Source organism: Poecilia formosa, unplaced genomic scaffold (assembly GCF_000485575.1).
Source record: "Poecilia formosa unplaced genomic scaffold, Poecilia_formosa-5.1.2 Scaffold17, whole genome shotgun sequence".
Lineage (NCBI taxonomy): Eukaryota > Metazoa > Chordata > Actinopteri > Cyprinodontiformes > Poeciliidae > Poecilia > Poecilia formosa.
In genome coordinates, this window is record NW_006799956.1 from 643,619 (window position 1) to 665,404 (window position 21,786).

The following is a 21,786-nucleotide window of genomic DNA, read 5'->3' on the forward strand; positions in this document are numbered from 1 at the left end:
CTAACACAGGATTGGCAACAAGTGCAAGTTATGTTGAGAAAAAAACAAAACAAAAAAAAAAAAAAAAAAAATGTTACTAACACAGGATTGGCAACAAGTGCAAGTTATGTTGAGAAAAAAACAAAACAAAAAAAAAAAAAAAAAAAATGTTACTAACACAGGATTGGCAACAAGTGCAAATTATGTTGAGAACAAAAACTTATTCTGAGATGATTTCTTCACATTTCCACCATGACCTAATTATTGTGTGCAGCGACCAACATCAGTCTGTGATGCTGATGCAACACTGTTGAAGCACCAAGAAACGCGACATGGCTACACGCAGACGCCCGAGTTTTAATGCTACTGCTCCATTTTCAGTTAATCATGATGGCTGCAGGAGAGCCTGGAACCGATCACACAGGGTAAAACATGGGGAAGGCAGAGAAATGTACAACCTGAATGCTATCATACTGACATTTAAGGTTTTATATGAAGAAAAATGTGCATGTTGAAGTTTATTCTCTGACCCGAGACTGTGGAGAGTGCACATCAGTGTGTTATGCCGACTGGGAGCGTGGGGGGCAGGGGGGGGCTAGTGAGTCTCTCCGTTAATCGACGAAGTCTCCCCGCGGGGCGAGGAGCACCTGGAGACTCCTCGCTCGGTGTTGTCGGAGCTTGAGCCACTTTGGCTGTGCTGGTCTGCTGAGGCGGTGCTCACTGAGGAAGACGTGGATTTAACTTTCTCCTTAAAGTCTGTGATAATTACAGTCAAGTCTCCGACCGTGACCTCCAGATGCTGGGCGCTGCTCCTGTCTACGTTCTTTAACCTGGGCCTGCTGAGGGAGCAAAACAAACAGGTCAGCCAGTGAGAACTGCTTAGAGCAGCGTTTCCCCAACCCTGGTCCTAAAGAAACGCTACCCTGCATGTTTTAGGCATTTATTTGCTTCAGTCCAGCTGATTTCAATCGATGACTGATTAACAGGAGTTTGGTGAACTGCAATCAGTTGAATTAGGCACGTTAAAACAGGGAAACCTCTAAAACATGTAGGACAGTGAGCCTTGAGGACCAGGGTTGTGAAACACTGGCTTAGAGAGGACACTAAATATTTCACATTTTAATAATTACCTCATCCTTTTCTGGTTTTTCTTTTTCAGTGTTGTATCTTTGTCACTTCTGTCCTTCTCGGATTTTTCTTTCTTCTCCTTTTTGGGATGCGTCGGAGATGCAAACTGTTGATTTACTTGCTGTGCAACAAGCTGAGCAACGGGTCGTGGCTTTCTGAAAAGGACAGGGGGAAAATTTTTTAAAAATCTCCTTCCATTTAGTTATACAGTTGTGTCCAAAATGCCTCATTTCCTGTTTTAGAATGACATGTCCTGGCTGAAGAGTTGGCATGAATGATTTGAATGGGATCCAGAATACATGCCTGAGACAGTGAGGAAGAATCTGCAATTTAACTGCAGCAAGTCTGCACCCAAGAGATCGTTCTGATGTAGGAAAAGAGCCTGAATCTGCCACTTCACTAATCATTAACCTTTAGAAACAAATATAAAAGAAAATAAAAATACACATCTGCTGAAATATACCTTCTCAATTTTACAAGGACTTCCAGCATCATCACAAATTATACATGTATACACAGCAAATCCTTTACCAGTACGTGTAGAAGACCAGTAGGAAACCAGCAGTCATGACATGCTTGCTTGCTGATTTAGTGTTAACAGAAACAATCAGATCCTTTAGAAAATTAAATCTCCACAGTATATCCTGTGGAAAACATACATTAAACAGTTACCTCTGAAGTGATGGCAGCAAATGTTGCTGGTTATAGTGAACTCCTCTCCGGAAATCAGTATCCTGCAACTGGTTCAACAAACCTTAATCAACTGTGTGCAGGCAGGCTCTTCAAATTCCAGCTAATGACCTCATTATCTGACTCAGGTGTGTTGAAGCAGAGGTACATCAAAAAGTCGGGGGACAGTTTGTCAGGCAAACTGTCCCGGACAGTTCACTGTCGTGAATTGTGGCGTGAACCTCCAATTCACGCCACAAAACACGGTAGCTCAGTTACAACGCCATGAGGTTGTTTCTTATGGTAATGTATTAGGCCTCGCCATTACATGGATTAATTTGAATAAATTGAAATACTTGAAGGGGTCATGCTGCGTTATGCTGAGGAGGAAACGCCCTTGAAACACACCATTAAGCAGATGACATTTTGGCTCCAGACCAACAAGATTAATGTTCTGGAGAGGCCAGCCTAATCCGCAGACCTTAATCAAGTAGTAAACTTGTCAAGGGAAATTAAACATGTTTTGGAGGGGAAAACCGCAAAATGCAGAGGAACTGCAGAAACACAGATGTGTAGTTCTTAGAAGCTGTGCTTTAATGATCAATATAACTTTATAAATCATGAAGCGTTTTTTTTTTTTGTTTTGTTTTTTCAATTTATGCCATAAATGTTTGATTTGGTAAACAAAACAAACAAAAAAGAAAACATTCCTCTCGCCTTCTGTTGAGTGGTAAATTAAATTGTTTTCCCTGATGTTTAATTTACATTCAAAGCTGAATTTTTTTCCAATGCTTTCACGTGTATGGAACTAAAATCTATGCATCCTGACCTCACTTATATTTCTCTAAAAACAACTCTTATGCACGTTACTGGAACTGTAGCTACAGGGAGCAGGTTGTTTACGCGATACATTCACCGTGGCCACAGAGGGTAAAGGGTTTGTTCCAACAAATGCTAATTTCTTGCTAAATTTACAATAAATGAAAGAAAACTGGTAGGCCAACAGAAATTACTGTCAAGAGGAACAGAAACATTACTGATCAGGTCAATGTAGCTCAAAGCAAACAGAGCTTGCATGTTGTGTCACTAGCTTGCTAAAACAATTCCTTTAAAGAAGGGTAGCTTACGTTTTTATCCCACCTTTTTGCAGAGAATCGAATATAATGTCAATTCTTATGTGGAGGTGGTGATGAGAAAACGGTAAAAGCTCTTGTTGTGACAATAACAAACGTCATCATCCGTTACCCAAGCAGAGCGCAGTGGGAGTGCAGGTGTTCAAGAGATGTCAAGTTGAACATATTCAAAGAGTAAGCGGCTGTGATTCAACAATCAAAGCAGACCATCTGTCAACGGGGGGGAAATTAAATGAAGCAGTGCTAAAAAGCAATGTTTCTGAGTTGACCCTCTTGTCTTTAAGCCAACAGTAGAGGTCTAAAGGAAAGGGTTGCATTAAAGTAGATACTGTTGCATTTGTTTTTTGAACCTTTAAGGATGATATTAACCTATTTAGAATGACTACTTTTTCCTCAATAACAAGAAAGAACCAGCTGTTTGGAAATGTTTCCAGACATGATCATCATAAACAGTCATGGCACAGAAACTAAGGGAACAACCATCACTTTTAATAGAGTTGAGACTGCTTTAATGCTACGCTCGCCAAGCTATATGAGCATATTTAGCGGGCCAGCTGGCTGCCCGGACTGGTAGCCTGACTTATTATCAACAAATTACTATCAACTTAATACAAACTCAGTGCTACTCTGAGAAGAATAAAATAATATTTGGGACAATGGCTGATATGGGCATGTTTTCTTGAAAACCCTTACTATTTTTAAAAAGAGGTTGTGTATGTCCTAATACACCTGAAAACAAGTGTATTCAGGTGTATTAGGACATACACCTAATACATGTCCTAATACATGTATTAGGACATGTATTAGTGTATATAATATACACTTACAGTGTACATAATATACACTGTAAGTGTATATTATGTACACTTACAGTGTGATTAACTGTAAGTGTACATAATATATTACTAATCAAAAACCAAAAGTGCTCACAGCTCTGGGATTACAAACACTGTTTTTAATTCAGATAAAGCATCCATGTCCACACAATAAAAGCTAAACTGGATTAGGGTATGTATATGATCATGAAAAAGCAATCTTCTAGCAAAAGTTAAAACAATCTAACCCTTAATAGCTACGCTAAGATATACAACCAAGGTATGCTTCATTATGCAATTTAAATCCCTCACGCATCTTTAGTCACTGCCACGTGAAGGCGTTTTTCTCAGTGTTAAAGTTGCTGCACTCACCGGGTCGACGTCCCCTTCCTGACATCACACATCAAGCACTTGAACGCCTCGGCGCTGTTCTTAAACGTGCACACGCTGCAGTCCCAGTACCCATCGTCGGTGAACGGCTTGGACTGCCGCTTCGGCCTTCAGACACAAACAAAAACACACACACACGGGCAGCGGAAATTTTAACAATGACAGCTGTGCTTTTTGAACACTAACCGCTATGTGAAAAATAAACACAGTATTTAATTGTTTGGGAAACCATTTCCTGGCCTGAACCGGTCAGGGAGGCACGGAAAGCAGCCACACATTCACACACAAGCAGCAGCCTGCCGCCATGAACACTTTCAGTACCACACAGCTCCATCCATTCACCGTGCTCTCTGTTCACTAAAAGCCCGTTAAAGTCGTTATTGAAACATACCAGCGAAGCTTTTACCTTGTGGGACTCTTCTTGTCTCCCATTCTACAAAACTAGGCCCTTGAGGAGTTAGAAATGATCAACCGTACAGGTGCGGGGGAAAAAACACGCATTAACAGCTTTTCAGCTGTCGCGGAAACTCCAGTCTGGTGGGCTGGTCACGTGATCCTTGTTCAGCCAATCACATGTGATGTAATCACAACAGCAATAAATGTGACAACACTGATGAAAGGCTTTTGTAATATTAACAGCGCTGTAAACTGAGCAGACGAGACTTCAATTGTGAGGAGAATTGCCCTTGCTGTGACAGAACACCAATCAAAACATCAATATAACTTTCTTTGTATAGAGGGCTAAATGTGCCACAGTTCAGAAATGGATTTATGGTTTATAACATATTCATATAAAAATTAAAATACACTTGTTGATAAATGTAAAATGTCAGTTAAATTAATTTGAATATTATCATACATAATAATATCTGAATAAGTGGACCGATTCGTCCATAAAGACTTCCTGCTTGCTTTTCATTTACATAAAAAGTCTGTATCTGTTTTGTGTATTTGCTCTGTTGTCTCAAACCCCCAATTGATCTTGGCAGATGGCAGTTGGTACTTCCAGGTTCTGCTGGAGGTTTCTTCCTGTTAAAAGGGAGTTTTTACTCTCCACTGTCGCAACATGCATGCTCAGTATGAGGGATTGTTGTAAAATCAACGACACAAAGCAAGCGACTAGCTGCACATTTGTCCAGGAGGTCTTGATGCGATCTGCTGGGTTTCCTTAAAAAGAAGCCTTTTGAACTAATTTGAATAAATTACTTATGAATAGAGGATGTGTGAATTGTTACTATATAAATAAGTTGAATTGAATAATTTTTCAAGGGTGAAATACATTTTACAATAAACTACATAATTAAATCAATGTTTAAACATTGAATCGTTTATTTTAAAAAAATATTTTCTGATTTCCTGCACTTGATCAAAACTGATTTTGTCTATGACAATTATTACAGAAGAAATGTTTACTTATTACTTACTTATTGTATGTTATGTGATTTATATTTATATAACCACATTTATGTACTTGCTTATGCATGAAATGCATCAAATTGCAAAATAAATACTGCAACACATATAAACATGTAAAATATATATGGTATATTTATGTGGTTTACCATATGGTTAAATAATAAATGTATTATTTTACCATATGGGTTTCAAATTCAGTTTTATAACATGAGGAGATACTGACATGTAGGAAGCAATTCACAAATTACTCTGTAATATAAGTTAATTATATTAATAGAAATAAAAGGAAACTTTTAACTGTAATACAATAAAAAATTAAAATACAAGTAAATGATTAGGTAAATAAATATATAAACTAAAACTGGGAATTACATTACTTTTAAACAGGTGGGAAAAAAACTACCTTCAAATTAAATGAACTAAAACTAAAAAAAAGTCTTTGAGAGGAATACTTCAGCTAATATTGAAGTATATATTTTATACTTATATATTACTTTTATATACTTATAGGTATACAAGGATTTATTTTGCGTGCGTCAAGATAATTCTTGATGCATTCTTTATGCACGCAAAAACTATTCGCAGTAATTCACTTTACCTTTTTCCTCCAAAACAATGCCATATCGTGACGTTGTCCAGTGAAACATGAGTCACATAGACCCCTAGAGGGCGCTCACCTTTTTCCAAAACACGTTTTCTTCGCCGAAGAAGAAAACAAGAAAAATAATGGTGTTGCTTCTACAGTGTTCCTAATGTACTTTCTGTTGTAAACAGAGAGGGAAAAATCAGCAAAAAGCAACACGAATTTTACATGCAAACACAGATCGACAGAAAGACAATGTAAGGCAGACCTCTCCGGAAGGGGCGAACTGAGTTCATTATTCGGTGAGTTTCACATGACTTCCGTATGTGCTGCTGCTGCTGCTGTAGCGGGATGTTTTTGCTAATGATGCTAAAACACGCTCGTCAGGTATTCATCAGAGAGTGTCTCGCTTGTTGCGTTGAGGTTTTAAACCTCAAACTATTTACAAATAAAACAGAACACTGACATGTATAATTTTATAATGGAGCTTAACGTCATAGTAGTTAGTGAAGCATTTGGACCAGTTTTTTTCTTTGGGAATAATTGTGTATCAAACATGTAATCAAAGTTAAATTTTTACATTTATACTTTTAACACTCCTGCAGAGATTTGGTTAAATGTCAAGCAACTGCATGCTTTTGGTAGCTATCAATGGCCTCCTCTCACAGTTCTGGATTGATACTTTATCACACTTTTAATCATAATTGCAAGACTTCATTTAAATTAGCTCGTCTATTAGCATGTGTTTAGCTTTTAAGTGTAGTCCAGGCCTACAAAAGAGTTAAAGTCGAGGTTTTAGCTAGTGCCATTCGTTGCGAGTCAAGTTAGCCTGTGTCATCTGCTGTAAAATCAGTTTTGATGCACATTTGATATTTGGTTCCTGTTAGAACAACCAGTTGTATCCAAATTTCAACCATCTAGCATGATGCTACCACACTTAAAAGCTGTGGTTAAAAAGCACCGCCTTGTTCTCCATACATGCTTCACGTCATTGTAACCTAATAATCTTTTTCACATCTCTACATAAAACATTTCTTCAGAGCATTTTGACTCTCCACTTGGCAGCTGAAATTACAATCACGCTGCTGTTACAACAAGCCAGTTGTTTCAGTTAATGGCAGACATGAACATTTGTAGTTCTTGGACTGTCCCTGAACACCCTAACCCTACGGTCTTTCATCCGTTGTGACATTTTGCATCTTGGTACAGAGTTGGGGAAATTTGAAGACTCAACTAAAAACTTTGTATTTAAGTACAGTTCAATCTCAAGATGTTTAGAAATTGATCCAAAAGACTTTCCCCAAATTACATAAATCTATAAGTCTTTTCACTGAGTTCCTTGGATCTTGTAGCGCAATAGTCCTTGGATTGTTTAGCTACTGGGATAAATCTGAACTATTTCGCTGAAGGAAATCAACAATTAACAAGCCATAGTGTCCTGCTGTGTTGAACTGAGCTGAGACACTTGTGTGAGATTGCAAGTTCCACACTGTGATAACTTGGCTTTTTTAAAAAAAATAATTTTATCTTTATGTATTTACTTGATAGGTTCATTTTTCTCAACTGAGGCATAGTCAGCAGACGGAGCAGAGAACCTAACCTGAAAGTAAGTGTAATGAACAGCATTTTACTTGCTTTTGCATCCAAATCTCATAGAGGTCATCTTCAAAACATGAACACCTTCCAGAAAATATCCAGCAACTTGGAGACAGAAAGAGGTTGTAATTTCTTTAAACAAGACAAACTGAATACAAATTTCTTCCTCATAAGCACTGTTAAAATTTATCATTGGATTCCAACCTTTAAACAAGTACTACAGGCGTACATCTTATGTTTTCTGTCATTGCTTTTTGTAGTGGCTTATCAGCATGGTCGAAAATCTATCAGAGAGGCATATGAAGAGCGCTTTGCCCCAACGGATGCGAGAGAGGTATGCCAAATGGTTGCTTTGCGATGTCTGTTGGCATGCAGCGTTGTGGTTGTTACTGGCGTTATAGCTGCATTATACTAGAGTCATTTCAATAAAATGTCAAAACTGGTCCTTTCAGGTAATAGTTCATCGAGTTGTCAATATTATTGACAAGAGGAACCCTATACCACACCCGGGTTTGGAATTTGACAGAGGATATGAGGACCAGCGGTACTTAGGCCCTCGCAGCTACCAGAGTGGAAGAGGATATCACAGCGAAGACGGTTATCCACCTGACGACAGTCAGTACTATGACGAAAACCCAAACTATGGCAGCTATCGAAGAAATTCTTCACCACATCGAAATGTAAGTCAACTGAAAGGACATGACCATGGTTGGAACGGAGTACTCTGATTTAAAAAAAAAAAAAATTTATGGCATGCTAATAGAACACACACTACTGATTGAATCAAACTTTTTTTTCCTTTACTGCATTTCTAGCACCTTGTAAAAAAATTACAGCACTAAAAGGAGGTATAAGTATTAGCTAATCGACTGTGACAAATTTTTATCTAAGAAACCATCAATCGGCAATTAATAACAAGTAAGATAAATGAATGTAGTCGCTGCCATGTCATTAGCTGATTTGCAATTTGGGCTAACAAATAATTGAACTGAATTGAATAATTGAAATAAGTGACTGATGATTGTCGGCCCATTTATTCCTCTCCGTGGAATTTCTTATGTTCTTCACAGATACCCAGGAATTTTTTTCAAACACAATTAAAAATCTAAATTAGCTGCATTTTTCTAGTGGTTATATATATTAAAATGTTTTTGTTTGTTTGTTTGTTTTACAGGAAGCCTCATACCCCCAGCAGAGTTACAGCAGAGATGACTTGAGGCATCAGCTAAGCTCAAGGTAACTTTGTTTTTCTCTCCTGGCTAGTACAACCTCCACTGCAGTTATGTTGTAATTCACCAATTTGTCCACTAGATGGCCGGAGACTTCTGTTCTATGGTGATGAACATGAGAAGCATTCATGAGCCCTTTCTTTTCATGTAATAAGCATGGAGCTTATTAATAAATATAGTTGCATCAAGCTTTACTTTTCTTTTGCATTTTTCTTTTAGCATTCCGCTAAACGGAAAGAATATGGTTCTGCTACTTTAAAAATTGGTTCGTAGATAGCTATCGAGATATAAAAAAAAATGTTTACGTATACAGATAAAGTGTTCTTAATTGCAGAACTCAGGAATAGAAATGAAATCCCTCTCAGAGCATCGGAGCGATTCAGCAATTATAACGACTCCATCAACAAACCTCTTTCCTTGCTGCTTGTGCATACCAGCAGCTTCTGGTAGCAGTATAGGAGTCATGCCAGGCCAAAGAAGAGGACAAAGGGCACTAGTGTCTACTCACTTAGCCAAACACCCCTCCACTCACTTCACCCCCACTCCACACTTTGCCCCTCTCTGAGAGGAGAACCAGCTGGACAGCTTCTTCTCCAGGCAAACACACACGTGTGTGTCTGTGGACTTTTTAAATAAAAATTGATGTATGATTTTGAGGATTAACCTCCTATCTGTCGACTTTGGCCTGCTTAGCTCTCAAAGGCATTTCAATAAGATTTAAACTACATTCATTTTCAACGTTACTGGGAAATTTGATCTGATCTTACCTACAGAGATTCCCAAGGCTTTCAAACAGAGTAACTAGAAATGAAATACTCTTTTTCTGCCATTTAGCAAGAGCAATGTGTTGTCGAACACCACTTGTAGGTGGCAAAATGTGGGTACTATTTAAAAAAAAATTTAAAACGTTTTGGCTAAAATTTTAATCTCAACCCTGAAGGATGAACCTAATTTTACCCAGAATGCTTGTCTTTTCCATTTCTTTTTATTAAAAAAAAATGTCCCTGATTTCAGGAACAGGAGCAGAGGTCATAATCTCCGAAAGAGAGGTCGAGGGAGTGGTCCTCCACCAAGGTGGGTGTCAGACATGTCGCTAACTTCACGAGTCGTGAGCAGCAGAGTTCACAAATAGTTGGTTTTGTTAACAGGACTGATAAATTGCTGTTTTTTTTCTACTTGTGAAGGGAAATTACTAATTAGTTTTCAACTTCCCTTTGTTTATGTAATGCCTTGCAAAAGTTTTCAGAACCATGCAGCTCGGGTCGGATGAAACCAAAAATGCATTTTTTTTCTCTCCACATGCACATGTTTTTTTTTTTTTTAGCTCCAAAATCCATGTTGTTCACTTTATTCCTTTCCCTAAAAGCCTCGGCGTGATGTGCTTTTCAAGTACACACTAACTTTGATATGTAACATGAATTTACTCTCATTTAATATTTGATATGAAAAAAAAAATGTCCTGAACCTCAGATGTAAATAGGTCAATTTGTCACTGCACTGCTTAATGTTTATGCACTAGGGAGGATTATGAGGACTACAGGTCCTCTAAATCCTTGGTCATCACTCGGGAGCGCTCACCTGGAAGGAGGGAAGGCCATCCGCCCGTCCGATCCGGATCCAGCACCAACAGGAGCTCCTCTCCCGACAGGGACAAAGGCTACACGTACCAGCAAAAGCGTAAGTGCTGCCAGATGAGTGACGCTCCTGAAAACGGTTAGCCCTCAGGTTTGCCCTGATTTGGTTTTCATTAAACAATTTCTCAAATGCCTTAAAGATCACACAGAGTTGGCTTTCTCACTTCATTTACACCAGAGCAAAACTATCCGGTGAACCGAAACGCGAGTCAAACTGGTGTTAATCCCGATTGAACCCATCGTGAACTCTCTCCTCCGCTGTGTTTCGTCTTCGATTGTAAATTTGTGCTCGGAGCCCGGCACTAATGAATTTGACTGCCTGACCCGGTGACCAATGGCTTTTATGACATCTCGTAACAGACTGCCACTTTGAACCATCTGACACTCGGTTATAAGGCACAACCTGAAGGTTTCGACTTAAGACTTAAAGCGCAAGCAGATTACAGAAGGGGCACAGCACGTTAACGCTTTACACGACACGTAACCTGTGAAAAATAATTCTCCTGTTGCAGCTGCAGCAGCAGAACAAAAAAAAACATTCCCATGTTTCAGAAACGCAACAATTAAAACAAAGGAATTCAGTCATTCCAGATAAGGCATCTGTTTTTAGAGGAGGTGTGTAATGTGAAGGGTCAGGGTGGGCTGTAACATGTTGGGATGTTAATTACATGAACACAACACAAACACACACACACACACACACACACACACACACACAGGCTCTGTTAAAGGCTGGGAAAAAGGATACCTTCGGTTTATTGGGGTGGTTTGTCATGGGATGCACAACGTGACCTTTTCCTCACCGAGCGAGCAGTAAACGCGCAGCCTCAACCATGTCTCCGCAATCACTTTCAGTCTGTTATTTTACTTAATTTTGTTTTGGCTTTGGTAGCTGGACTAATAAAATAGGTTAAATAACCTCCACAAAGATTTGTTTACTTCAAAACAGGTGAGAGGACGGCGCATATTTAAATTTGTGGATTTTGGTTCCGTCGTGTGTGAACTAGGAGCAGATATCACTTTACTTGGAAGCGATTTATTGTTTCTGACGAGATTCATTCACAAACAAAGACTAACTGGTAGGTTTTTGTTTTGGAAAAATTTGACCGATTACAGTTGCCACCACCAAACACAAATAACAATTATAATAAAATACTCGGAAATCTTTAACCCGCCCAGTAACAGAGGGTATTGTCTCTATGTCACATCTTCATTATTGGATCTTGAGTTTCTTTGCTTGTTTTTTTTCCCGCCTTAGTTTGCGAAGGAACAAAAGTAGCAGCTCAGAGGAATCGGTAACTTTTCACCAAGATGTCGGCGTACAGTTTGTTTGAAGCAAAACTTTGACCTGATCGGGTATTTGTGCCTCTAACTACGCATGGAAAACCTCAACATTACCTCACTCTAATCACAATAAAACACTTTTCGTGGTTTCAAACGATGACAAAACGACCGACGTTTATCTGCGTTCTCTTTTAAGTGAAAGCGGTGTGGACAAACGGGGACAATTTCCAAACGGCTGAATTGCACAAAATCATTTTTCTTTGACTTGAGAGGCCCCCCACAATTAGAGTTAAAAAAAAAAAAAAAACAGATGAGAGACATTTGCAACTTCATCTTCATGCCATGACTTTATTATTGTGGAGGGATAAAGGAGGCATTGTGGGCTAATGTCAAACAATGCAGTTCAAGGAGGGAAGAAAAAGCCATAACGAGCATTGCAGTCCCTATATGAAGAAACATGCTGCGTTTAATGCGACATTCGTTCCAGACGACGACCCACAAAGACTTTCCTCCGGGCTTCGTTTTAATAGGGAGAAGAGTAATTGAGAGAGCGCTGCGGCCACCCTGACTGTAGTCGCCTAATTTTTGTCAGACCTTTGTGTTTACTATTGGAATATGAGAGTGATTATGAACTGTAGCCCTTCCATGATTTTGTCTCCGTAGACAACAAGTCCAACACAGCAAAGAGCTACATTCCCAGCAGCTCTGCAGAGGGCTCCCCTCACCGCTCGCTCTCTGCCAAGGTAAAATATTTGATCTGCACGCATTCTGTACAAGTCTATACGGCGCTGTGCAAAAGTTTTAAGCCACTCTTTAGTTCTTCCGAAGAGTCAGACTCGCATGGTTTCGTTTACCGTGACGTTGATTATTAGTTCTGCCGTTTTTCTGTAGGTTTTCTCGCTGCTTTTTCACTCGTTTTCTGTTGTTATGTGTAACTATGAAAGCATTTTCAGCAGAATGTTGTGGGGAAAATAGATGCCGATCTAAACTTTTTTTTAATTTTTTTTTTATGTGGATCCATTTTGGTTCAACTATAAAATAATGAAAAATGTTGCCTTTGTGACTAATAAAGTATGAAAACAGTTTTTTGGGGGTAATTTGTATGTTTACTGTCACATGAATTTGTTTTGTCACTTTACTGATTGGTTCAGCAAAAATGGAAGTTTTAAAATGTTCTTATTGTATACATTCAGACAGCTCAAGTAGGTGAGATATTAAGCAAAAGCATTTATAAGGCTATGCAAACACTGACTTTGTCAAAGATGCAAAGTCTTTTGATATTTGCTTCATATTTTTCTCTTTGTGCACCCTAAAGTCACCCTAAATAACACCCAAAATAATCTCTTTAATGTACAAAGTTTTTGCTGAACATAAGTATAACTTTTTTGCATAATGTCTGTCAGGATGCTGTTATCAGAAAGCTATTCCTAGGCCTTTCCATTGGCGTGCAGACCGCTTAATAAGAGACACATGCAAACAAGACACTGGCACCTGTAAGAGAGCAGACTTGTCTCTATTCGAAAGGCTTTGAAATCGGAGCCAGTTTCTAAACCTGTGGACCTCTGCTTTGACCCTCGACGTTTGGCCTGCCAGGAAAAACCATCAGCATCTGCAGCAGAGACGGAGGAGGTCGCGGCTGCCAGCGCGGAGCCAAAGCTGACGCCAGAGGAGGACTTAAAGGCGCGTCGATCGGAGGCCATTAAGGCTAAAGTTGCCGAAATCGAGAAGGTAAGAACATTTACTAGGAAAGTGGCAAAACCTTTGTGACTCCTGTTGAAGCTTTTGGACCCTGAACTGTATTTTTGATTTAGAATGGAAAATGTTTAGAACTGAAATATTCTCCAGAAATGTTGGACAAATCTGCCAGTAAGTTAATACCGATACTCATTTTTACCTTCAGATTTGTCTTTTTCTTGAATGTGACTAATGACGTTGCTGTCTTTGTAAACTCAGCCCCAATTAATCTCTTCCCCAATTCCTGCTTGCACTCCGTACCCACATGTTGCCGTTTTGACCCTTCTAATGGTGTTTTTGCACCCATAAACGAACTGTTTTCTCCCCTCGTTTTATAACCATTGTGTATTTCGGCTATGTTTGTGTTGCAAATGTTGGCAAAATTTTGTCGATGTTTGTTTCACGCAACAAGTCGTTAAGTAACACTCTGCGCCACCGTCCCCCTACCACTTCCTGTTGTCTTGTTCGTCTTTTCTGCCAGTAGTAACAGCCGGCTGTTGATCACGTGACTCGTGTGACACGGAAAAAGCGTTCCCACTGTAGCTTTGTGAAAGTCTACTTCCGATACCGGAAAAACCACCTCATCCTAGCGCAAAAGCTTTTTATTGAAAAATGTGTGTTTTCTTCTTTTTTTTTTTCATATTATTTTTTTATTTATCAATTTCCATTAAACGTATTTATTTTCGGAATTCCAATTTGCGTAATTATATGGTCAACGGAAACAGAACATCTTATCTTTTAAAGAATTTTTTTTTAATCAAATCCTGACAAAATGCTGAAATCCAATCCAACATAATTCACCTGTCATATTTATAAAATATGAAATATGACTCCCATCTACTTGATTTATCCAGCGGGTGCAAATTAATACATCGTTATCCTCCTTTCTAGCATTAATTTAGATTCATTTTGACATTTTTCTAATGCATTTTTATTGCATTATTGATACATGTTGCAGCCTACCTGTAGTCAACTGACCAGCAGTGCACAGCGCTCATTAAAATTACTATATACTGTATAAAAGAAAATAGTGTAAAATTTTTAAAGGCTCTAAAAAAAGAAAAAATTGCCTATGAGAAGTGTGTTCTGTTGATGAAAAGTCTGACAAGGAAGCAGGAGAGTTCTCAGCTCCTCAGATCGAGACTTCTGTTGAGGCCGTGCTAGTCGGAGCTGCACGTTTTTCCCACTCATTCATCACTTTGCGCTACAGTACCACTTATCTGTTCCTGTTAAAGCGGGGCAGGAATTGCCCTGCAGGATGCAGGTGGCCCACCCACACTGTGGTGCATCCCTTGGCGTTAGTGCACACATGCTCACCCTTTCCTTTCCAGCTGTCTCCACAGACATGGTGAGAGAATGAAACTCTGACTGCTCCTTTACTGTAACATCTGGCCCAGGTGTTGTGAAACACACACACACACACACACACACACACACACACACACACACACACACACACACACATATGTTACTGTTCTGAACGGGCTGATCAGGTGGTGGGCAGAACCGGATCACTGGCTCTTCACTTTGGTTTGAAAGAGTTGCTCCTATTGGTTGCTGTCAAGGAGAACAGGACCAAAGCATCCTCACTAAGGTTTTGGGCTGATATGATTAATCCATATTTAATCTATTTATTGTTAACTGAAGCATGGAGACAAAAAGAGGCTATTTACTGAAAGAATGACACATTCAGAGCAAAGAAAAGGTCAAATCTGTACAAAAATATATAGATTTTGTATTTATTTAAGATGAATTAAGAACAAAACTACCCAAAAACCATGTGGCATAGTTTTTGCTTTGCCCAGTTCAAATTCTCTGAAAGAAAATGTATTAATCGCCTTTTGCTATCCGGTTATTAATCAGTTAATCAAAGAAAAAAGAAAAAAAAGTCAACAGATCAATCAGGAAGAACTGAGCTTTTCATATTTTGATGTTTTTGGAAAAGTATTGTATTTCACTTCAAGTATGGTATTTCATTTGTATCCTTTGCTACAAATGATTGCGAATTGCATTTTAGGCAATAAAATGTTTATTTTCTCATTTAAAAGAGAAATTGAATTGTTTATTTGTTAATTTTTAATGTATTTATAATATTGTCTAAAAAAAAGACAAAATTGAATTTCTACTTTACTAATTTATTTGATTTGATTAATCGTCAAAATAACCAATTAATCGATAACTAAAATAATTGTTAGTAGTTGCAGTTTCTTTTTTTTTCTTAAGAGACGAACTTTAGTACAGCATTGCGAAGTGAAAGAGAAACATGACCTAAACAAAGTGTGGGAATATTTTTCCAGGAACTCCTTTCATCCGGTGCAAATGAAACATGTCCATTTGGACTATTACGCCGACCACTGTGAGGTCCAGTTTGAAGCCTGAGAGATTAAAACGGCTCTTTTAATATCCCATAATGCGTCCCAGCCCTCAAATCATTACCCTACTTCCCTTATTATCCAGGACCCCTGCCTGCCTCGCTGCTCGTTTGAACTCACAAAAAAGTCCATGCAGGACCCCATGTGTGCATCTTGAACTGCCCAACCCCCACACGGTACTCCAGCAACGCTCCTCAGCATGTTCACGACTTGGACCTCGGCAAACATCCTATTTGCGTACAAGCCCGCTTTTCGAGGTTCCTCTTTCAGGACCCCAGGTTTGCCGTTGCTCCAGGGGCCCGCTGTCCATCCTGTGTGGCCCCGTTCTATCAAGCTCTAAGATCAGCTTGTGGCTCCTAGTTTCAAGAGGGAACTAGTGAAGGAGAACTTTTTTTCTCACTTCCTAAAGAGTGTACGAGGGGCTTAAGTAAGCCTGTCGCAATTAATCAATTAATCGTGTGATAAATTAAAAATGATTTTGATAATTTCTAATCTGATGATTGATATTTTTTGAAGGGCAATTTTGTTTCGACCTCATAATCCATTTTATTGATAGTTTTGGTTGTGTGTCTGGTTCTTATTTCCTTTTTATTTATTGTTTTTCATTGTTTTATTTTGAATATTTAAAATGTGTTCCAATTGCGGTGTTAGTATTAATTGAAAATTGTCTCAAAGCGACAATATTACCTTCATTGCAGTAATTTCTGGGACGATTTGTTGTCCAGCACAATTTATCATTGCTTCAGGCCTAGTCCGAAGCACCCTGACTTGTTCTTTTGAGTAACACGGGAGAGGGTTTTCACGAGACTTGAAATCTGTTTGGAATTATTACAAAATCAACCACAGGGTGCACTGATTTATCGGCCAGCTGATTTATTGGTGCCGATTTCCTTAATTTTGAAAGATTGGTGATTGGGCCAATTTTTACATGTGAAGCCGATCTTATCCACCGATGTTATCAACCTCGGCAAAGGTCTAAAAATCTACCGCTGTGCTTTTCTTTTCTCCTCTGAGAGAGGTTTGACTGACAAACCGGCTGACCAGGTCATGTCTGCACATTTACAGTTAACAATTGTTAACCATTGTTGCCAATTCAGCAACTTTCTTAATATATTGAGCAAAATTTCAGACAAAAAACTGGTATCGGCCAAAATCGGAATCGGTAAATTAGACTTTTTAAAAGATCGGTAATCGGCGATCGGCCAGACAACTGCAATTGGTGCACCCCTAACTATAACATGGAGTGCAGACTGCTTAAAAAAATGACTTGTAGGACAAACTGTGCAGACTAGTGAAATCTCTTAACTCTTGAGTCATGTTGAAGCCTCTTTTTGTGAAGCAGTGTTAAATCTTTGAAATGTGCATAAAAGTATGCGCACCTCTTAAACGTGCATATTTTGTCATGTTGGGATTCTGTGGAATAGACCAGCACAAAGTGTACCATAATTAAAGTGAAGTGGAAGATAAACAGCAAATGCTTTTCAAACTTTTTTAGATCTAAACCTGACAAATTGCTTGTTGCACCTGAACTTCCCTACCTATGGGCAATAAAGTCTCTTCTATTTATTTGTATTCATGCGCCTTGACTCTGCCATCTCTTGTGCAACGTGGCTTCAGACGTCACCAGCTGCGCGTAATTATATTTCACTGTAAACGTGGTTTGTTAAAGCCTCAGAAGTTTGTTTGAGGCTTCTGAGGCCTCAAACAAACTTGAGGCCTCAGTTTGTTAAAAAACTGGTACCATCAAGACCAAAAAGTACGGCAGACAGGTTAACTTTAAAGTTGTGGATAATAAAAGATGAAAAGAGTTTGGAACAACTGCAAATGAGACATGACCCCCCCCCAAGCCTTTAGGAAAAGTGGCAGAATCAATAAGGATACTGCAGTATAGTGGGTGGGTCAAAAATGTTGAGATGTTCTGCATCCACTTTGACTGAGCCAGAACTATTCAGTTTAAAAAAAAAAGTGGTTCTACACACTCTATGCCGCACTTTTCAAGAGTCTTATTCATGAACTAAAAAGAAAGTTTCAAACGATGTGTTGTTTTTCTGTCACTTCTCAGTTATGTGGTAGTTTATGCTGGTATATATCACATGACAAAACACACTGACGTTTGTGGCTGTAATGTGCCTGTGAAAAAAGTCCAAAGTTGTTTGACTGCTTTTCTGTGTAATGGCAAATAATAAAGCGAACATTTAATTACTCTCAGCAGTGTAGCTTGGGAGATAAAAGGAGAAGACTTTGTTTAGAGAGATGGCAAACATACAATCAACAGTGAAGTGATTTGGAAGGGTTACTGGTTTGTGGGACATGATGTTTGTGTCCCACTTAGCATCTGTTTTCTCTTTCATCTCTAAACCAGAAACGGGTTTTGTCGTCCTTGTGCTTAATTTCTGCGAGGACATCGAGACGATGAGCAATGGTGCAATGGCCATTCCCTTTTTTTTCTCGCTGAGAGAGAACCGAGGAGTCGACTTGCACTGCTGAATGAGGCTGACCCTGAGCTCAGCTGGCCACACGTGTTGTGAGTGCCCCACTTCCTTGTGGTCAGGCTAAACACTGTCATTACGCAGGGCCTCAAAATCGCTCGACATGATCTGCAGACATAAAAGCATGCATTTGAGTCCAAACATCTCCCACAGTCTGGAATATTTCTGTCAGAGTTGATTGGATTCGCCTTTCCCAATGCGTGTGGTTGTTCGTGTACAGTGAATATTGTCCTACGGCCATGCTAACCTTACTATAATATGTAGAGCAATTGGTGTTTTCCCATATATTCTTTAGTGTTGCAGAGAATATTGACCCTTTGCAAGTGATGTCCCACTCTTCGGAAAGTGGCCCACTCTGCCATGACGCACCGCGGATGCATTACTGTAAAGCTTCTCAAAAAGAAGAAGGTGTCAGTCTGTTCCTAAGCTAGCTATTCACAGCTTTTCTAAGTACCGCTCTCTACGAGCAACAACTAGACGTGCTTCTTCCTCAGATAAATTCGCTCGACTTGAACAAGTTGACGCCACGGCTGTATCGGCAAAAACAACCAGGGAAAACGGTCACAACCGCTCCATTCAGTGCTCCCATTCCTTTCTTCTGACGTCTCGGGTGATTAAGTGACGAACTTAATTAAATAATGCCACAGAATATGACACCTGGCTGCTATGTCAACATAAAGATAACACATTATCACGGTGTTGAAACAGGATCCAAAAACATGTTATATCATTTCTTTGAGCAGAAAAATAGCAATAATCCCTATTTCTGCTTAAAGAAATTCACATACTGATAAGTATAGCCCTGTAATGTTTTACTAAAGGTGCAGTGAAGTACATCAAGTGTGGCAGGTCGAGGTTAACCCTGTGCCTTTATGCGTCTGAACTGCCAAGCGAGGTGGTCTCACAGCTGACCTGGCAGGTATGTGTGAAGAGCGAGGTGGGCACCGGTAACCCTCCACTGTAACAGCCATCATCCATTCACTAAGCTGGCCTGTTGTAGTTTATGTGCAAACAATCAAAGGTGGCTTGAAGGAGGAAATGTCTCTGCAGACGTATTATGAGTAGCTTAAAATGAAACTGTTGTATGATCTCTTGGTGGCTTGATTTGTTTCTTACTTTTTCTTTTTATCTTCTATAATAACAAAGAACTCAGCTGTGTTTTTTTTCTACCCCTGACTTGTTCTGTCCTTAAATGCAGCTTTTTTTTTTTTTTTTGGGTTGTCCTGTGGTGAACAGTTTCCATCCTCATTGTTCCAGGTTAAACGTCACGTTGTTTGGGTTTCTTTGTCCTTCTCTGTGTATTTAAAGACCCAACCCTTTTTGAGCTTCCGCTCAGATTTTGACCTTTATTTTGAACGTCCTTCATAAAATTTGACTCGCTCTGAGCGGGACACGCTAAGATAAGTTTGTTGTTTTCGACCAGACCGACTGCTATTGGCAGGTGATGACAAAAAGGAAAAAGGAAAAATAATGTAGACTTGATTAGTAGAGCATTTTATAATGCAAGGTTTGACTAATAAATATTAAATTAAGAGGTCATTTAAGCCCTGAGGTCCCGTAGTGCTCTTGGGTCGTATGGCGTAGCCCTAAACCTCTTGTCAGCTTCAATAAAGGACCTCATTTTCCATCCCCAGGTGATAAAGACATCGCGAGATTGCACCTGGAACTCTGTATAAAGAACTTAACAACCATCTTAGGCTAGCAGTAAAATCTGAGGGGGATGTGAAAGCTTTTGGCAAAGTAGTGTGAAAGAATGCTACTAACAGACTGACACCTTGCGCTCCTTTTCTTATTGGGCAGACATGCCCTGGAATCGGCGCATACACTCTCATTCACACACCTGTTTCACGGAATACGTCCATAAAGCAGACCTGGGGTCATTAGGGTCGTGGTTAGACATGAGGCGGTTCATTGAATTTAAGCAGTGGTGTGACAGAGGCACTCACTTATGAGGTTAACGTTTTTGCTTGGTTGGCGATAAATCTTGATACCTGTCCTTCTTTTAATCCATCTGTCATCCAGGAGGCACTGGTTTACAAATTATTTCTGCCTTGCCACAATTTTTTGTTCTGGATTTCTTAGCATCCTGGAGGAGTCTGGAATTTTATTTAAGCATTATATATATATATATATATATATATATATATATATATATATATATATATATGTGTGTATGTGTATATATGTATATATATATGAAATATTATTTTTTCAGTCTTTACCCACCACACCAGAAGATCCAGAAGACTTATTCATCCATCTATCCATTTGTTTTTTCCATCTGTTCACTCTCCACCTAGTCATTCATCTTTCCATCTATCCATCCATCTCTTTCTTCACCCAGCCACTGAACCATCAACCTGTATTTCATTTAGTCCATCTGACTGACCAACCATTTCCATCAGTAAATGAATCAAGCCATTTTTAATGATCCATAACAATTTTTGTGTTTTTTATAATTCATAAACAGGCAGAAATTTACAGAGAAATTTTTTTTATCCTGGAGAATTGCAATACTGTGATCATATTGCCCATTGATCATAATAAAGCTTTTGTTGCCATTTTTATCAATAAAGTAATGATACGTACAAAGTAAGTTTTTACCTTAACTTAATATTGGGTTTGACAAGTAAACAATAGATTGTGATTTAACTTTACTGTGACTTCATTTTTTGTTCTGTATTGACTTTGCATGTCTTAATCTTATTCTTTATTCTGTGCAGAATTACAGGCAGGACTGTGAAACATTCCGCACAGTGGTGAAGATGCTGGTAGACAAGGAGCCCAGTTTGGACGGTCTGCTGCAAGCTCCGCTGGACAAGAACTTGTTGGAGATCCGGCAACACTGCCTAGACGCCATCAAAAGCTTCGTGGTGGAGCTGGACGAGATCTTGGAGCAGCCGGACGCGACAGCCTGACATAGTCATGGCAGGCTGCTAAAAATGACAATGTAAAGTCACTTGGACATGAGCTGGAAATCTGAGGACTGAAAAAAAAAATCTAATCTTTTATTCATGTTTTTCACATATTCTGTTAATCATAATTCTACAGATGGAAGGTTTTGTGAATGACTAAAAATGTTACAGTGAAGTACATACAGTATTGATGAATTAGAAAGCAACCAAATCTAAAAAAATATATATTTTTAGCAAATCATATCCATACCAACTTTGAACTTTTACTTGTATTTGTACCGTGAATTGTGTTACCAAAACTACTTGAGATGAAATAACATTCAGGTTCTAGCAGAACTTCTTAATGATGTATTATAATGATTTTTAGGAGAATTTTTTTTTCTTTCTTTCTTGTTTTTGCTTGTTCAGCTGTAAGTGCAA

At 39.0% G+C, this 21,786-nt stretch overlaps 2 protein-coding genes across 6 annotated transcripts; one reads left to right on the top strand and one right to left on the bottom strand.

The window, feature by feature from the left end:
- Positions 1-316: 316 nt before the first annotated feature.
- Positions 317-4,669, bottom strand: LOC103134431 (YY1-associated factor 2-like). 4 transcript variants are annotated; one of them, XM_016668760.1, is made up of 6 exons: positions 4,506-4,669; positions 4,097-4,222; positions 1,639-1,751; positions 1,411-1,518; positions 1,110-1,262; positions 317-818 (listed from the first exon to the last, which is right to left on the bottom strand). In XM_016668760.1, the coding sequence occupies exons 3-6, from the start codon at positions 1,674-1,676 to the stop codon at positions 575-577; spliced, it is 543 nt and encodes a 180-aa protein (XP_016524246.1). In that variant the 5' UTR covers positions 1,677-1,751; positions 4,097-4,222; positions 4,506-4,669; the 3' UTR covers positions 317-574. The 4 variants fall into 4 exon arrangements, with proteins under 4 accessions (XP_016524246.1, XP_016524247.1, XP_016524245.1 ...); XM_016668761.1 differs by lacking the exons at positions 4,097-4,222; positions 4,506-4,669 and adding an exon at positions 1,862-1,972; XM_016668759.1 differs by lacking the exons at positions 1,411-1,518; positions 1,639-1,751 and having other exon boundaries at positions 4,521-4,666.
- Positions 4,670-6,214: 1,545 nt separating this feature from the next.
- LOC103134435 (periphilin-1-like) lies at positions 6,215-21,587 on the top strand. Of its 2 annotated transcripts, none has more exons than XM_016668763.1 (10): positions 6,215-6,415; positions 7,662-7,723; positions 7,970-8,043; positions 8,162-8,389; positions 8,884-8,945; positions 9,953-10,012; positions 10,458-10,615; positions 12,520-12,599; positions 13,450-13,584; positions 21,175-21,587. In XM_016668763.1, coding segments are annotated over exons 2-10 (993 nt in total). In that variant the 5' UTR covers positions 6,215-6,415; positions 7,662-7,722; the 3' UTR covers positions 21,370-21,587. The 2 variants fall into 2 exon arrangements, with proteins under 2 accessions (XP_016524249.1, XP_007546750.1); XM_007546688.2 differs by having other exon boundaries at positions 6,216-6,415; positions 7,662-7,719.
- The last annotated feature ends 199 nt before the right edge of the window (positions 21,588-21,786 follow it).

Coding starts and splice junctions, on each gene's coding strand:
- LOC103134431 (XM_016668759.1), bottom strand. CDS start 4,546: ATGGGAGACAAGAAGAGTCCCACAAG. Junction 4,223..4,520: donor GACAAGAAGAGTCCCACAAG/GTAAAAGCTTCG, acceptor TTGTGTCTGAAG/GCCGAAGCGGCAGTCCAAGC. Junction 819..1,109: donor AAAAACCAGAAAAGGATGAG/GTAATTATTAAA, acceptor TTGCTCCCTCAG/CAGGCCCAGGTTAAAGAACG.
- LOC103134435 (XM_016668763.1), top strand. Junction 8,390..8,883: donor ATTCTTCACCACATCGAAAT/GTAAGTCAACTG, acceptor TTTGTTTTACAG/GAAGCCTCATACCCCCAGCA. Junction 13,585..21,174: donor AAGTTGCCGAAATCGAGAAG/GTAAGAACATTT, acceptor TATTCTGTGCAG/AATTACAGGCAGGACTGTGA.